The sequence below is a fragment of the Rhinopithecus bieti genome, unplaced genomic scaffold, assembly GCF_001698545.2.
Source record: "Rhinopithecus bieti isolate Rb0 unplaced genomic scaffold, ASM169854v2 scaffold_36417, whole genome shotgun sequence".
Classification (NCBI taxonomy): Eukaryota; Metazoa; Chordata; class Mammalia; order Primates; family Cercopithecidae; genus Rhinopithecus; species Rhinopithecus bieti.
In genome coordinates, this window is record NW_016815677.1 from 617,743 (window position 1) to 636,687 (window position 18,945).

General features: G+C 40.2%; 1 protein-coding gene across 1 annotated transcript in view; it reads left to right on the forward strand.

Annotated features, from left to right (window-relative positions):
* FRMPD1 (FERM and PDZ domain containing 1) overlaps positions 1-18,945 on the forward strand; it is a 58,800-nt gene that overhangs the window by 13,120 nt on the left and 26,735 nt on the right. Inside the window, 4 exon segments of the mRNA XM_017853534.1 lie at positions 8,831-8,988; positions 9,815-9,917; positions 12,788-12,833; positions 18,683-18,733. Of these exon segments, the coding sequence (XP_017709023.1) occupies positions 8,831-8,988; positions 9,815-9,917; positions 12,788-12,833; positions 18,683-18,733 (358 nt within the window).

Sequence of the window (18,945 nt, forward strand, 5' to 3'; positions counted from 1 at the left end):
CCTTTTATTTTTTATTTTGAGATACAGTTTCCCTCTGTAGCCCAGTCTGGAGTGCAGTGGTGTGATCTTGGCTCACTGCAACCTGCACCTCCTGGGTTCAAGCGATTCTCCTGCTTCAGCCACCCACATAGCTGGGATTACAGGCATGCACCACCACACCCGGCTAATTTTTCTATTTATTTATTTATTTATTTTTGAGATGGGTTTCACTCTTGTTGCCAGGGCTAGGGTGCAACAACAGCGTGACCTTGGCTCACCACTACCTCCGCCTCGTGGGTTCAAGTGATTCTCCTGCCTCAGCCTCCCGAGTAGCTGGAGTTACAGGCATGTGGCACCACACCTGGCTAATTTTTGTATTTTTAGTAGAGACGGGGTTTCTCCATGTTGGTCAGACTGGTCTCAAACTCCTGACCTCAGGTGATCCGCCCGCCTTGACCTTCCAAAGTGCTAGGATTATAGGCGTGAGCCACCATGCCCAGCCTAATTTTTGTGTTTTTAGTAGAGGCAGTGTTTCATCACGTTGGCCAGGCTGGTCTCGAACTCCTGACTTCAAGTGATCCATTGGCCTCAGCCTCCCAAAATGCTGAGATTACAGGCGTGAGCCACCGTGACCAGCCTCATTACCTATTAAACTAAGCTTTTATTACTCTTCATTTTCAATGCTTTTATTCTTGCCCATCTATTCTGTCATATGAACTTTAGAATCATTTTATTATACTATTAAAACAAATAAGCATGAGATTTACTGAATTCACTCTGTCTCTTTTTTTCTTTTTCTTTTTTTTTTTGAGATAGGGTCTTGCTCTGTTGCCCAGGCTGGAGTACAGTGTTGCGATCTTGGCTCACTGCAACTGGCACCTCCCGGGTTCAAGTGATTCTCGTGCCTCAGCCTCCTGAGTAGCTGGGATTACAGGCGTGCGCCACCACACCCAGCTAATTTTTGTATTTTTGGAAGAGATGGGGTTTCACCATGTTGCCCAGGCTGGTCTTGAACTCCTGATCTGAAGTGATCTGCCCACCTCAGACTCCCAAAGTGCTAGGATTACAGGCATGAGCCACCGCACCCCACCAAGATTTACTAAATTCTCTTATGCTTAATCTAGAAATGTTGGCTTTATAGAGCAAGATCTAAAGAAGCATAAAGAACTTTATGTGACTTTGTGCTTTCTTCACTGCTTGGTTGTATCTTGAAAAGATGATTTCTTTGAATTTATCTTGAATGTTAATACTAATGAACATACATGCATGTCTACACACACAATGACACAAGGCACATACATGCATACATGTGTACACACCCACGCATGTGTGCACATAGGCACACAAGGCACACATATGTACACACACACACACATATACACACATTTTGGCATGTTAGTTTCAGAAGCCCTTGCTGCTGGTTTTACACACTTTCCAAACTTACTTGGTTATTACAATTATAAGTAGTCTATGTACTAATTTTAAAAATGGTTTTGGTTAAAACCTTTCTAATATTATTGACCTTTCTAATACTATTAATGGTGTAGAAAGACCCTTTCAGCCACCAATTTTTTTTATTATGTCTTGACCTATAGGCAAAAGTAGAAAGATTTGAGGATAGTCTGGAAGGCTCCTGGACTACATCTGCGGAGTTGCCATTATTTCCTGAATCCTGTTTTTAAAGTAATAATGGAAGAATTTCTCCTTTCAACTGTAGGAGCACTGCCCTCACAATCTCCACCGTGAATGGCCCCCTAGAAATTGTTACAACCACAAGCACATTCCCATGATTGTGATTATATGCTACATTTCCTTCTGGTACAGACTACTGCCTCTATTTCTGCTTTCTCTGAATAGTCTTTACATTATGAAATCCAGTTTATACCAGATTTAGCTTTTAAAATCACTCAAGCTGAACATAATAAAGTGTTTAAACATAGATTCAAAATTGTTTCTCCACATCCTGCTGGAACTCAGAGGTGAATTCTTTGTTGTTACAGGATAGAGGTAGAGTATATTTTCCAACATATCAGAGAACAGATAGAAAGCCAGAGAATATTTGAAGTGCAATCAGTATTCATCTGGTAGTTTTCCTTTTCAGTGTTATTAACCAGCTCAATATAAACTTATGAGCTATGAAAAGTAGAGTTCATCTACATGAGACTGTTTTCATGATAAATGTAACATGTTTGTTCTGGTTCTACCTTAGGGGAGATCCAGTTATCTGACAGGAATTTAATTAGTGTAACTATAGGGCTTCTGTTCTTCCAGTGTAAGATCACAGAAATGACCTCACGTTTATGGTTTGAAACGATTACAAAGGCAGCAGAAATATGTTTTGAGATCAGTGCTTAGTTTGATATTTATAAGATGCTTCAGAGGAGGAAATTTTGTTACAGAGATCATTTCCTTTAGCTTACTGTCAATATTAAATGTTCTCTATGAGGAGAGGCCATGGTTTGGTCATGTACTTAGGTTAATCCCTTTCCAAACAAAAGCTAGAACATGGCCTTTGGGGAAAATGTCAAATCCAGACTTTGGGCCAAAGCCACTGACACTGTCCAGGGATTAGTCAATACAGTGCAATGTTATTTGTCCACCATTGTGGAGGACCGCACTCTTCTAAATGGAAGATAACGGAGCCTGCCCATTTGAAAACCATCAAAATGGATTCTGTTGAAACCCTGTAGTAAGGTTTGTTCTTTCTTTTGTTCTCCAAACAATTATTAAGCCCTACTCTATGACAGGTACTGAGTTCAGCACATGAGACAAGAAATATGTGGTTCTTGCTACACAAACTAGTCCAGAGAGAACAAGAGACTTTGCACTGGTCTGTAGGTGCATTTAGTAGAAGGAGATATTTCCACCAAAATCCGAAGACTGAATAGGAGTTGGGCAGGTAGAGAGCATGATTGGATATGTTGGGGAAGTTGTGTGTGTGTGTGTGTGTGTGTGTGTGTGTGTGTGTTTTGGAGGCAGGTGAGTCATTCTAGACAGAGGGAAGAGCTTGTCCAAAGGCCAATGTGTTTGAGGAACTTAGAGGAGACTAGTTTGGCTGGAACAAAAATATCAAAGAGAATGAATGGCTTGGTCCTGGAGGCTGGAGTGATGGGCAGGAGCTGTATTAAGCCATATTCAGGATTTTGGATTAGGCCGTTCAGTCAGGGGAGACACAGGAACAGAATTGTGTTTATAAAATCAGTCTGGCGGCTAGATGGAGAATCATTCAGGAGAGACGAGAATGGAAAGTGGGGAGACCAGTTAGTAGCCTAGTAGAAACCTGTCAATAGGGCTGGTGATGGGGGGCCTGAAACAGAATGGTGGCTGTGGAGATGGAAAGAAATTGACCCTTTTTGAGATCTCATGTTGTGAGTGATTTGAAGGATGAGAGTCAGGGAAAGTCAAGGATGACTCTGGGATTCTGGCTTGAGCAATTGTCATTATCCCTATGATACCATTTACTGAGCTCTGAGACCTGGAGAAGATAAGTTCTGATTAGGGCAATAGTCATAGGGTTGAGCAAACAAAAGGAAAATGACAAACTTTCATCTCTGTTACTTATATTCAAATTGCTGTTTATTACTTGTTGTGTATGCATTTTCACCTTTTGCTAATTATATTAGAGGTACAACTATATTAGCAGTACCATATTAGATGTGTAAGTATTTTGCTCGTTTATTTGCCCAATAAGCACTGTTGCTTCCTGTGAGCAAAGATCTTCATTTGACAATGTGAGAAATGCAGAGGTGAATAAAATGTGATTCCTGTTTCCAAGGAATAAACAATCTGTTAATGGTAACAATATATGGAGTTAGATAACTTTAAAGAAAGGTTTGGGTACTCGGGGCCATAAGAGAGGGTCAGAGCTCCAAGATGAGAGAATTTACATCTGGCTAGGAAATCAGATAAGAAAGATGTGACCTTTGAGCTGGACCTTGACTTGGCCTCACACTTTCTGCAGAGGTAGTTGTGTGAGCTGAGGCCCAGGGGTAAAACTGGTGTAGTAGATAAGATCAGTCTGGAGTGAAGGCCTGGGAAGGGGAGTGGTGGGTGGATGCTGGCTAGGGACTGAAGCCTCAGGACACAAGTCCATGAGGGCAAGGTTGAGGAGTTTGGCTTTTGTTCTGTGGGTGGTGGGGAATTATTAGGAGGAGAATAATTCCAGCTCTCACTTAGGAAGGGTAAACAATAGCTTACACAGTGCTACGGAAGGGTATTTTCTAGGTTGTGTTTCTTTGTATGTCTGAAGCTTGTAGGCCCATAATACTTTTTGATGTAGGGTCTTCGAGGTCATTCTTTGTTGTGTTTGGTTTATCTATTCCCTGTCAGGTTGTTTTGAGTTTTCTCACTATTCTAAATAAAGCTGAGATTGATATTTTTCAATACTCAAGAGCCAGGGTTTATTGAGCTCATACTCTATTCTAGAACTTTACTAGGCATGGGAGACACGGAGATGAATGGGTGCCACCCTTGTCTTCTAGGAACTCATGGTCCAAGATAAACAATATGGTATTTTTTCCTTTGTGGTCATCACTTCATGGAATACCAGTCAACATGGAAACAGAAGATCAAATTTAAAGTTTAAATTAATGTTACAGTTTCACCAGTGATTTCCTAGAGAGATTGAATTGCCAGTTTGTATTGTCATGCTTTAATCTCAGGACTAGTACGGTTGGGCCTTATTATTTTTATTCATATTTGGTATGACACATAATAGTACTCCATAGCCCTTTCGGGTGTGCTTCTTTAATAAGGTTGTACATTTTCTGTGTTAATTTCCAGCTTGCTTTCTTCATGTGAGAGTTGTCAATTCACTTGCTTTGAGCATGTGAGATGTGGGTATCTGCTATATGTATTTAAGCCCATTCTTCATATATTTGTATTATAGGCTTTCCCCACTTCAGGATTTTTTTATTTACTTATTTTCAACTGCTTTATTGATAGATAATTTAGATACCATACAATTCACCCATTTGAAGTGTACAGTTCAATGGTTCTTAGTGTATTCACAAGAGATCTGCAACTGTCATGAGTCCATTTTGGAAGGTTTTCATCTCCCACAAAAGAAACCCATACCTATTAGCAGTGACTCCCAAACTTCCCAAACCTCCCTCCCTGAAGCCTTGGACAACCACTAATCTACTTTCTGTCTCTATAGATTAGTCTATTCTAGATATTTCACATTAATGGAATCATACAATATGTGGTCATTTGTGACTGGCTTTCACTTAGCCAGATTCATCCATGTTTCATTCCTTTTCATTGCCAAATATTCTGTTGTGGAATACTGTATTTTATTTATCCATGTCATTAATTGATGGACATTTGAGTTGTTTTCACTTTTGGATATTTATAGAAAATGCTGCTATAAATATTCATGTGTAAGTTTTTGTGTGGACATATATTTTCATTTCTCTCCAGTCCATACCCAGGAGTGGAATTGCTGGATCATGTTGTACACCATGTTTAGTCTTTTAGGAAACTTCCAGACACTTAAAGGACTTTCTAGAATTTCTATTCAATTTCATTGGTGAAAGCCACACCATGCAGTTTCGATTATTGCCTTTGTCTGAAAGGAGTGCTTGCTTTTCAACTGTAACTTTTCTGAAATCTAAGTATTTCTGATAGAAATTTAGAGTTCAAATTGATATGTGCTGTAAGTGTGAAATAGATGCTGGTTTCAAAGACTTAATATGAAAGAATGCAAAATCATCAATAATTTTGTGTATTACAAGTTGAAATGATGATACTATTTTGGATATATTGAGTTAAATAAAATATATGTTATTAAAATTTATTTCACTTTTTTTTCCCTGTTTTTATGTAGCTATTAGAAGACTTAAATTTACATCTGCGGTATGTGTATTTCATTTGGACCGCACTGCTCTAGAAGTTGCGCTAGTGTGCCTATTGAAGAAAGTAGCCCCAATTTGACACCTGCTTCCCAGCTGTGTGTCTTTAAGCAAGTTAAAATCTCTCAGAGCAAGATTTAGTCTTTTTACCTATAAAACAGGAATAATAATTGTACCCACCTCACAAGTCTATTTTGAGGGTTGACTGATATATATATATATATGTTAAACCACTCCCTAAAATATAGTTAGTATTCATAAATGTTATTATTATTGTTGTTATTGCTGTGATTACCATCAATTTGTCAAGTTTTTTAATCTGGAAGGATTTTTTATTGATATTACATTAAATCTCTGTTTAATTTAGAACTTTTTTTTTTTTTTTTTTGATACTTAGTGTTTCCATCCAGGAACCCAGCATAACTTTAACCCAATTATTGTGTCTTCCTTTATTGCTTTAAGGAAAGTTATATTATTTACTTTAAATAAATCCTTCTTCCCCTGCATTACATTAGTACACCTCACTAGTTTTGTTACTTGAATCCTTTCTTGGCATTTTCTAGATATTTAGCATTCACTCATTAAGAATGCCTAACAACGAATGTACATTCAGCTAATCTGCTTTTAATGAATTGTTTAATGCTTTTTGTGGCTGTGTTTTGTGTTTCTATCCTGCATCTCCACTAAACTTATCTTTTGGCACTGGAAATTTTCTTTGTTCATCATTTTCTGTGTGAATGTCATCTGCTACAAAACAAAAAATAAGGTGGTACTTTTCCATTCCTATGCTCATTATTCCTCTTTTCATTTTTCCTTCCCTGATAACTGTTGTTAGCATTTAACCTACTACATTAAATAGAAGTAAGTCTAGGGTATCCTTATCCTGTTGTTAAAAAAATTTAACACCAAATTGTTTGTTTGTTTGTTTGTTTGTTTGTTTGTTTTTGAGATAGTCTCACTCTGTCACCCAGGCCGGAGAGCAGTGGCGTGATCTCAGCTCACTGCAACCTCAGCCTCCTGAGTAGCTGGGACCACAGGTGTACACCACCACGTCCAGCTATTTTTTTGTATTTTTAGTAGAGACAGGGTTTTGCCATGTTGCCCAGGCTGGTCTTGAACTCCCGGACTCAAGTGATTAGCCTCAGCCTCCCAAAATGCTGGGATTACAGGCATGAGGCACTGCACCTGTAATGTCAAATGTTGATTTGTGACTTTTAGTGTAGAGTACTGTTTATTGCATTTAGAAAAACCTTTTTATAGCTTTAAAAGTTTTTTAAAAATCAGGTATAGGCTGGGTGTGGTGGCTCATGCCTGTAATTCCAGCACTTTGGGAGGACGAAGGGCAGATCACTTGAGCTCAGAAGATTGAGACCATCCTGGATGACATGGTGAAACCCCATCTCTACTAAAAATACAAAAAATTAACCGAGTGTGGTAGCACAAGCCTGTAGTCCCAGCTACTTGGGAGGCTGAGGCATGAGAACCACTTGAACCCAGGAGTGGGGGGCTTCAGTGGGCTGAGATCATGCCACTGCACTCTAGCCTGAGTGACAGAGTAAAACCCTATCTCAAAAAAATAAAAAAGAAAAAAAGAAAAAGAAAGAATGAAAAAAGTCAAGAAGAGCTATGGGCTTTATTCAGTGTGAATTTTCAGTTTTCTGTTTCTTCCCTCTCGTTAGGTCTCTCTGCTGCTCCAGCTCAGTATTACCTGCATGCTGGCCTCGAAGAAAGACTCTCTCTGCTTCTAGGTTGTGTGGGCTGGGTCATCTATTCATACATAGCCTAAATTTGCTCTAACTCATGGCCTGGGGGGATCCTTGGTGGATAATGTACACAAGACTTTGGACTTGTGCTTGTCACTTACATTTTGGCTCTGTGAGACACTTTTTCATATTTCCGGATCCTTGCTGAAACTGGAGATCGTTATAAAAGAGAGAGATGATTTTCAGATAAGGGAGGGCCTATTGCATTAGGCAGAGTTCCTGACAGTGTTTGGTAAATGGATGAGAATAAATGATAGACCTTAACTGCAGAGCCCCAAGACAGCTGTTACTCCTTCACATTTCTGTTGTTTATAATGACAATAATCACCTCATTCTATCACTATTTGATCTTCCTCAGAAAGAACCACTGACTGTTAGAGGGAAAAATCATTTGCCACAGACAAATGAAGAATAACTTGTGACTCGCTTTGTCACTCCCTAAAAGTGTCACTCCCTAAAATTATTTGAGAGAGAGAAAATATAACTTTCCTGCTTTTAAAGAACATACATGTTTTAAAGATTGATATGAGGGAGTCCTTGCTATCCGAGATTTTATATTGGAATCCTTGCAGTTACAAAGCTTAAAGGGAAGCAAAATTCATCATAAAGAAACAAAGAAAAAATCACCAAAGACAAAATCTTGCTATAAAATTATCCATCATCAAACACCTGAACCTGACAACTCCTTGTTTCTGTTCACCGTCCATGTTTTTCCTCTGCTGTACCTCTGACTCCAGCAGTACGTCCTGCCTGGGATGCCTGTCTGCCTGTCCTTCTGTCAGTCCATCCATCCATCCATCCATCCATCAATTCACTCAGCAGCAGTTATTGAATATCTTCTGTGTGCCAGGATCTGGGCTATATAGGCATACCCTAGACATGTCTCAGAGTGCAGCTCAAATGCCACCTCTTCCAAGTACCAGATGTGTCCCTGATTCCCTATTCCCTGCCCTACAAAGTTGAAACTGCTCTCCCCCTTCTCTGTGTGTCCATAGCACTTCATGGGCGCTTTCTAGATATTTAACATTAGCTCATTAAGAATGCCTGTCTATATGACTTCTCTTTTAGAGGACAGTCCTAAGTTCTGCTAGTGGCATTTGTGTCTTATTTATCTCAAGAGGAGAGATGGTGTCTGCTCAGCTTGCATCTTTCTCCATGATGCTTAGGGCCGACCCAGTTCATGACCAACAACTAGAGTCTTCTCTTTCTGTTTTTTACATACTCGTTCTCTTCCAGGGCTAAAGTTGCTGCAGCTGATGAGCCCGCCAGGAACCCAACTCAGACCCTCATCCCTGTGCGGCACACAGTAAAGATAGACAAAGACACCCTCCTCCAGGACTACGGATTTCACATTTCTGAGAGCCTTCCCCTTACAGTGGTGGCTGTCACAGCAGGTAGGAGATGACTGGGAAATGAGAAAGAAGTTTGGTTTCTTAAGGGGAAATAGCCCCAAATCTCCCTGATCTCTCTATCCTACAACAAAATGCAGAAAATCCTACCCTGGGAAGTTAGAAAAGGCACACCTAATTCTGTCTTGGGCTTTGCACCTTACTTTGATGCTGGGAGGGAGCAGCCTCAAGCGCACTTGCCGCTCCAAACCCCAGGCTCCCACTGGCCTTGGCTAGGGCTTTGCCCACCCGTGGCTCCTTGGCTGGTCTCAGGGGCAGTGAAAGTATTTGGCTAAGCTAGCCCTCCTCTTTGAACCCCACCTGCTCCTAGCTGGGGATACTTTCTGGTCAGGCAGTAATAGAAACTATTGATTTGTTTTCACTTGAACCTTGTGAAATATAGGCTGTACCAGGGTGGAGAGGAGCAGGTGGGGAAAGTCCAGTGCTTGTCTTCATACTTGAGGTGTGTTAATCTGGGATTCGTTAAAATATATTAATTTCTATTTACACACACACACACACCAGAGTTTTTTAGAGATGAATGGAGTAGATTTACTGGCCAACTCTGTTGATTTAGAAGGTTCCTGCTAGTTTTCTTTCTCAGGACAGTCTTCTAACATCCCCGGAAGTTGGTGATAGATGATAGGTATCTTATCCATGGTTTATAAACAGGAAAATTAAGATCCACATGAGCCCAAGCCTGACTGAAGGTGGGGTAGTGAGCCAGTGCCCCTGGGGACTGGATCAGGCTGCCATTTAGCTGTGCTGCTATTACACATGGAGCCTGGGTCCTCCCGGTGTGAGCACCAATTACTTATTTTCTGTCCAACAGGAGGCTCTGCACATGGCAAGCTTTTCCCTGGTGATCAGATCCTCCAAATGAACAATGAGCCTGCCGAAGACCTTTCCTGGGAACGAGCAGTCGATATTCTCAGGTACTAAATGGACTTCCATCATATACAGAATTGCACAGATTATCAAAGAACAAAGATGGGCAACAGGAATGGCATAACTGATCCCCTGATTTTAATAAGGCTAAGTATCCTTTAAAGCAGCAAAAACAGCCTTGTTTTAGAACGGCTGTTTTTATCTATTAAAACGGCTTCTTGTTAGTGGCTGTTGTAGTCCAGTCTCTCTCACTTGCCTACAAAAGAGCTTGGGAGGCACAGAGTGCTGTATTTGTCAAAGTCCTGCCATGCCCAAGACACCGTGCTAAGCACTGCAGGGAATGCAATGATCATAAATAACCCATAGGCCCTACCCTCTCAGGATTTATAGACACATTGTGACATATGCCAAAGATTGAACTAAATTGATACCAAATCTGTTCTTCTTTATCCCTCTTGATATCTCTTCTTAAATATAATTGCAGGTGCATCTTGGTTGGCATATATGTAGTTTCATTGATGTAGCACCTCCAAACTTTCTGTCTGGTGTCATTGCGACATGGAAATGCCTCACTTTCTACCTAGACAATGGTTTCCTGAGACCAGGACTCAGTGGGTGCTCAGTTAAATGAGTGAATATGGTTAGCGCTGGGAATTGGCAACCTAGACTTTAAGGTGGAGGAGTGCCATTAATAGGAGTGAAGAGGACAAGCAGACATTTTAAGGACACATGCAAGCTTTGGATTTTAAATTTTTCATTCAGCATTGTTCTAATGTTGAATGAAATTCAACATTATATATAGAGAGATAATATAAAGAGAGATGAGAAGCAGAGGTAGGTGAAAGCTAACTTGAAGATATATATACAATTCAGTTTGTGCTTTTTTATGAATGGCTGATCTGGCTTTGGGGTGGTATTAATTCTTTTTTCCCCTTTTTTTGAGATGGGGTCTTGCTATGTTGCCCAGGCTGGTCTCGAACTCTTGGGCTCAAGTGGTCTCCCCATCCCAGCTACTCGGGTGGCTGAGGTAGGAGAATCGCTTGAACCCGGGAGGCAGAGGTTGCAATGAGCCACGATTGTACCACTGCACTCCAGCCTGAGCGACAGAGCAAGACTCCATCTCAAAAAAAAAAGAAAAGAAAAGCCGAGGAAATGCACTGTAAATGCTGGAGAGTCCTCCAACTTGGGCAGAAGTTGTAAGTTGACAAAACAGAGAAGGGCGCAGGAATATTTCAGTTGTGTCTTTAATGCTGGGTAAAATTTGGTCCAGAAGATGGAGGTGAAGGGTGATTCAGGCAAAGGGGTAAGCAGAAGCAACAGGGCGGGAAGTAGGGGCTGCTGAGCAGTTCAGTTTGCCTGAAGAAACATTCTAGGGAGTGAAGTCCAGGTGATAGAGGGTCTTGAATGCCAGCACAGCACGTTTCAGTGCGATTCTCCTCCTGGAAGGGCGAGCAGTTGAAGGCTTCTGAGCAGGGGTGTGTGACTTGAGGTGTGCTGTGCGTTTGTGACCTCTGCTGTGTTTTGCTTGTGAGAATCCCAGGACACCTTAATTTTTTTTAGCTTAGCTCCCAGTGTCTAAAAACAGCATGTATTATTCAGTGTCACATGTAAAGGTAAAACACAAAGCAAAACAAAATGATACAACAATGCCAAGAAAACATCTCAAATTCCTCCAAATAGCTCCGAGGCCGATATGTCCTTTTAGAGCCTTTGCACTTTGGTTTATTGTGATTTATCTCAGAAAAGGCCTGTTCTTTTTTAAAATGGAAAAGAGGAAGTCCCCAGACACTTAGACATCTTGGGTTGAGTTTATCCATTTGAGGAAATAACATACCAGCAGCAATTGGCCTAAATGTTCATATTGCAAGAAGTCAAATGAAATTATTTTGCAAACTGCTTCTCCATGATAGCAGTGGCAAAGAGAAAGGAAAATATGAATCGATTTTCTCTGTTCTGCCCGCTAATATGAAGTAGAGGTTTGGCAGTTATCTGCTTGATTTGATCACTTTTGAAATCTAAGAGATAATGCAAGACAGAGATGTCCACTATCTTGATTATATGATTGGGCTCATTACACTTTGTGTGCCCAAACACCATAAACCCTTTGGCTTTTATCTGATAAATGTTATCCACAGACATTCATTCCATTTAGTGAAATGTTTAGCATGAGTTTTCTGAAAGAGCAACCTAACTTATCTGTGTTATTGCCATATTTTCTCTTAAAAATATTTTAGGATCAGGAGCAGTGGCTCACACCTGTAATCCAAGCACTTTGGGAGGCCGAGGCAGGCAGATCACGAGGTCAGGAGTCTGAGACCAGCCTGACCAACATGATGAAATCCCATCTCTACTAAAAATACAAAAATTAGCTGGGTGTGGTGGCGGGCACCTGTAGTCTCAGCTACTCAGGAGGCTGAGGCAGGAGAATTGTTTGAACCGGGAAGGCAGGGGTTGAAGTGAGCCAAGATTGTGCCATTGCATTCCAGCCTGGGCAATAGGGCAATACTCTGTCTCCAAAAAAAAAAAAAAAAAAAAAAAAAGAAAAAAAAATTGGGGGACATAAATCTAACTAGTAGTCACTGGATGAGTTCTTCATTGTATGGGACTAAATTAAGGCTAAGTGTCTTAATTAATGTTGTGGCTGTAGATATAGACTAGATGGTGGAGGTGGCCGTATGAAGATTCCCTCCAGGTGGGAGGAGCTCTCTGGGTCAGCTTAAGTTCCTTTGTAGGTTGCTGCATTTCCCAATATCTTTCTCAGTTTTGCTGAACCGAAAAAACTAAGGCAAAGGAGGCTGCTTTATACTCATTCTGCCAGTCTTTTTGACCCTAACACACATGCTCACACGTGTGTACATGCACGTGCATCCATCACACAGAACGACTAAATTTTTTTCTTTATTCTTTCTTTTTTCAGGGAAGCGGAAGAGTCTCTTTCAATCACAGTTGTTCGCTGCACATCGGTAAATCTCTTTCTATGTCCTGTGTGTTAGTTTCACCATTCTTGGCGCTAAGACCCTGTTCCCCCAGAGGATATCCCTCATAAAGTAAGCAGGGAAGACAGACGGTGGAGGGTGACAGCTGCCCGGCAGTGGCTGTCCAGTCAGTCCGTGTTATCTGAAGACCTCCTCCATGCAAGTACTGTGGAGGAAACAGATATGGTGCAGGCCTCCAGGATGTCTGGCCCAGCTGAGGAGATAGACCTATGACTATATACAGTAGGATGATGGTAAGGGCACCAAACTGGACTTTTAAGACAGGTTTGAGTGGCATGACTTTGGGAAAATCATTTAGTCTCAGTTTCACTTTTGTAAAATAGTGGTCATGACAGTAACTGCCTTGTCTGTCTAATGGGTTGTTAGGAGTCATGACAATAACTGCCTTGTCTGTCTAATGGGTTGTTAGGAGGACCAAATGAGATGTTGGATATGAAAGTGTTTTATCGGCTCCGAGTTTCACCACACAGCAAGGTGTGGCATAGATGATGCACAGGAAGAAAGCAGCAATCCTAAACCACCACAGGCCGAGAAGCTCCTCATGTATTATTTAGGGAAAGTATATAATCAAATTTTCAAAGGAAAAGCTACTAAGGAGACAGTTTTTCAAAAGTTGATAGAAAATTTTCATTGTGAGAAACTTTAATATGTACTTCTTAGCCTTGGCCACAAATAGACCAAATTAAAAAAAGAGGGGCATAGGGAATTTTAATAATGCATGTAATAACCTAATTTAATTGACCACATACCAAGCTACCAAGAAAACTCAATAAATTCCCCAAATGAAAAACTGTGCAGGTCCCTTTTTCTGAATATAATAAAATAGAAGCTAATAACTATTAAAATTTAATTAAAACCATTCAGCCATTCGGAAATAAAAATGTAATTTCCTAAGTAAAGATGGGGTCAAATAGAAAAAGCAAAATTGTCATTATAGACTATTTAGAAAATAATTGAAAATTAAAACTGTACTTCTTTTATTTTTTCTTGAGATGGACTCTCGCTCCTGTCACTCAGGCTGGAGTACAATGTCGTGATATCAGCTCACTGCAACCGCCACCTCCTGGGTTCAAGTGATTCTCCTGCCTCAGCTTCCCAAGTAGCTGGGATTACAAGCACCCGCCACCATGCCAGGCTAATTTTTGTATTTTTGGTAGAGACAGGTTTCTCCATGTTGGCCAGGCTGGTCTTGAACTCCTGACCTCAGGTCATCCACTTGCCTCAGCTTCTCAAAGTGCTGGGATTACAGGTGTGAGCCACCATGCCCGGCCAGAACTGTACTTCTTAAAACTAATTTTGTGCAGTTGAAGCTATACTCAGAGTAAAATTCATAGCCTTGAGTGGTTTTATCATTTAATACAGAAGTAAATCAATTAAATATTCAGTGCAAGAAGCTAGAAGAAAAGATTAATAAAACAAACATAAAACAGAATAAAGTAATAAAAATTAAAATATAAATGATCCTCCGGAAAACAGAAAGATTGTAATGTTGTTAAGTCCAAGAGCTATTTCTTTAAGGACAAAGGTTATATGAAATGCAAAAACCTTAAGGGAAAGAGATAGGTGAGCCTCATGTGGAAGAAACTAGAATATTACTGACATATACAAAAAAGTTAACATAAAAGGAGATACATACTATGTTCCTTGATGGGAAGACTAAGTATTATTAATATATCAGTTATTATATTAATATATATACTTAATACAAATTCAAGCAAACTCTTACAGGACTTTCATTTGGATTTAACAAAGTTTATCAAAGTGAGACTTATCAAGAAAACCTTTTTTAAAAAGGATAATGAGGATGGCCTTGATAGGCAGATTTAAAAACGAACAAAGCTACAATTATTAAAACAGTATTATATTGGTGAAATGTTGAACATGTCAATGTAATCAGATAAAAAGTTCAAGAGTAGATGCTAGTATAAGAACATAGTATGTGAGGCCAGGTGCGGTGGCTCGTGCCTGTAATCCCAGTATTTTGGGAGGCAGAGGATGGTGGATAGCTTGAGCTGAGGAGTTCAAGACCAGCCTGGGCAACATGGCAAAATTCCGTCTCTACAAACACAAAAACAAAAACAAAATGATTATAACTGGCAGGGGCTTAGGTGAGAGAATTACTTGAGCCCAGGAAGTCGAGGTTGCAGTGAGCTGAGATCACACCCCTGCACTCCAGCCTGGGTGACTGAGACTGTATATATATATATATATATATAGAGAGAGAGAGAGAGAGAGAGAGAGACCATATATATATATATATATAGAGAGAGAGAGAGAGAGAGAGAGACCACATATATATATAGAGAGAGAGACCATATATATAGAGAGAGAGACCACATATTATATATATATAGAGAGAGAGAGACCATATATATATAGAGAGAGACCACATATTATATATATATATATAGAGAGAGAGACCACATCTATAGAGAGACCATATATATATATATATATATATATAAAACTATGTGTGTGTGTGTGTGTGTGTGTGTGTATAGTTTGTGAAAAACATAGCATTCCAAATGTGTGGCAGAAAAGGCAATTATTCAAGAAATCAGACTTGGACATTTGTTTAAGTATTTGGAAAAAATCGGGTCTCAACTCTAAAAATGCAAACAATATGGATGGATGTCAGTCTGACCACAGGCTGTAGAAAGGTTGCCTACGCATTTAGGGCATGGAAGGAAGCACAGTGGAACAAAGGTGATTTGATTACATGAAAATGTAAACCTTCTGTGGTCCAAACATTTCATAACACTAGAAAGCAGAGAAATTGTTGTCTCCTCTCTGTATTTGACAAGTGTTATCTTTTGTTTTTATTTCTTGGAAATAGAGTAGGAAAAAACCCACCTAATTAGAATGAAGATGTTTGCCATAAATATGTCAGACCAAGTATTTTATGTATCGATAAATGGAAGTTTTCTATTCTTAACAGAATTTGTCTGTTAAATAATATGAAACCAATATGGAAACAGGGAAATCTAATCAGTTTAAATGATAGTGCAGGTGTTAGGATGTCCTTTTTATTTAGCTGGTTATCTCTCATTGGACAGTATTTTAATCTTAATCAGGCAGGTTTTTTCCTGATCTGTTTCCAAGAAATGAGCAAAAGAAAATACTTAATGCAGGGAGCGAGGGAAACAGCATAGAGGTGAATCCTTTAAATAATAAAAAGTATGGGAAGGTGAAAATTGGTATGTGTCCAGTACCACTCCTGAGACTCCTACAAGATTTCCAGGAAGAGAAGAACGTAAATATTGTGCTCTGGAGGTCTCTCAGGGAGAATTGCCATTAGCCCAGTCTGTGGCCATCAGTACCTCTGAGAAATGCCCTAAATATTGGCTAGCCTGCTCCTGGGCCTCTCACCAGAACTGCTCTGAATAATTTCATCTTACCTTATCTTATCTTATCTTATCTTATCTTATCTTATCTTATCTTATCTTATCTTAGAGATGAAGTCTTGCTCTGTCACCCAGGCTGGAGTGCAGTGGCATGATCTTGGCTCACTACAACCTCCGCCTCCTGGGTTCAAGCGATTCTCCCACCTCAGCCTCAAGTAGCTGGCATTATAGGCATGCACCACCATGCCCAACTAATTTTTATATTTTTTGGTAGAGGCGGGGTTTCACCATAATGGCCAGGCTGGTCTCGAACACCTGACCTCAAGGGGTCCGTCTGCCTCAGCCTCCCAAAGTGCTGGGATTACAGGTGTGAGCCACTGCGCCTGGCCCCGAAGAATTTTAAAAACATTGCAAAATGACCATATATATCTTGCTTTAGCAAGGAGCCTCGTTGTTGTGGTCGATTCTTGGAGTCCTCAAATTACTTGAAACTGATTAGGAATGTTAAAATCCACAGTTGCAACATTAATTACTGCTTCTCTAGAACACAGAATTTTATGAAAAAGGTTCTGATTTAAATTTGTATATCTGTATTGTCTATATTCATTGTCTATAATACATTAATTATTTGTAATAATATTAATGCCAGTATTTAATGTCTTATTTAATTTGCACCAAAAGGAAATGCTACGAGGAAGATACACTCATTATCCCCCTTTTACAGATGATGCCATGGGCCTCACACGCCCATGGTCTCACATGCAGAAATCAGTGAAGCTGTGTTGTTTTCCAGGTAGACTCCAGAACCCACATTCCTTAGTATTATGCTGTTGTACCTTTGTAATCCCTGCTGCCTTCATGAGTGACAGCGTGTAGCCCAGGACAGAGGGTACTGCCAAAAGATATAGGAATGTTTTCCAACATGTCCCTTTCAGTGCCCTTTTAAACATTAACTCTTAGTTCAGCAAAAAACATGCACAAAGAGATTTTATCAGCTGAGGTCTGCTGCTTTCTGATGAATTAATTTAGAATCCGGGGAGAGCTTAGAAGTTCTAGAATAATGAGTAACTCATATTCTTTGAATTGTCTCTTTAAAATATTAGATGGCTGAAGTGGATATAAGTAGGTGATTTATAATATGTTCTAGATGCCAAGATATTCAGGTATAAAAGTACAGGAGCCACTGTGGGGCCTGTGTGTTGGGCATTTTCATGTCAGCATGTTTTTTTCTCAAAGCAGCCAGTTTCATGGTTGGGTGGTTCCAAATGTAAGAATGGCCCTTCTTCCCTGTGACTCCCACCAACTAGTCCCGAGCAAGTCCACTTTGTATGAAATGGCAAAGTTTTGGAAGAGTGACCTCCAGGCTAAACAGCTGTTCCATTGACCATTCCTCATAGATGGGTTTTTCTGAATTCTCACTTCTCTGAGAGCTTTCTGGACAGAGTCCAATTTCATGGTGACCCTCCTAAATAGTGGCACCCAGAAAGGAACACAGTTCCACCAATGCTGAGTACCATGGGGAATGGACATGCACCAGGAATGCTAGTAAAGCCCAAAATTGGGTTAACATTTTCGCAGGCTCAATCACACTGTCGGCTTGGGTGAAACTGGTGACCAACTAAATCCTGAGCTGGTTTTCAAAGGAATAGCTTCCAAGCCACGTCCCTTCAATTCCATGCTTGTGCAATTGAATTGAATTCTGTGCAATTGATTTTTTGGATGCTCAATGCCACACTTCACATTAATCCCTGTCATGTTGCTTTTGCCCAGTGTTCTGGCATGCTGAGATTTTACAGTCAGGGAATTGTGGGGCTGAAAGGTTTATTTGTACAGTTGAGAGCTGTAGTCATTCTTCAATGACTTCCTGTCAGGGAACCTCCTCTGCCTAAGTCTACTCCAGTTCCTTCAGTTTCCTGCCAATTGATTTTCTTGAGCATGATCCAGTTCTGGGCCCACTTCTTCCAGAATTTATCTCCCAAAGGTGAGAGACAACAGTGTTCCTGCAGATTCCTTTTCTCTCTGCATCTCTCCTCTGTTCTGCCCCTGATTTCTTATTCCTTTGAGTCTTTGGGATGGTGGTGGTTGTACCGGTTGACCACTCACTTTATCTTATTCCTTGCAGCTCTTGACAGTCCAGCTCCTTATACCCTCTTATACTTGTTTTTAGTGATTTCCTGGCCTTTGACCCATAGCTATCTCCGGTCCTTAAGTTTCCCATGCACCCTCTTATAGATTCCCAGTTCCTTGACCTTGCCCCCAAAATTCTTGCTGCCTGATATCTGATGACACCTTGCAGCTCTGTCCTTCACAGGTTTGGCAAGTTCACTCTCTCTGGCTTCAACCAAGGCATTGCTAAACATCACTGTTGAGGATTTAGACTAAGTTACTTAGTTAGAAATCAGAACTATTTTGAGTATATGTCAACTAGTTTATGAATCCACCTAATGGCACTGCATCTGGCCTTTTCCACAGGGGGATTATAGGAGACCTTATCAAATGCTTTGCAAGAATGAAGGAATACTACTATATCTGCAGCACCCTGGTCTGCCAATATGGACTTCTATCTTCAAAGGAAAAATGAACTTGGTTGGCTCTGACTTGTTCTTGGTAACTCCATATTGGCTGTTAGTGATCACTGTCTAAAAGCTCTCTGACCGTCTCTTATCTTGGATTTTGCCAAGAAAATATATATATATATATATATTTTTTTTTTTTTTTTTTTTTTTTTTTTTTTT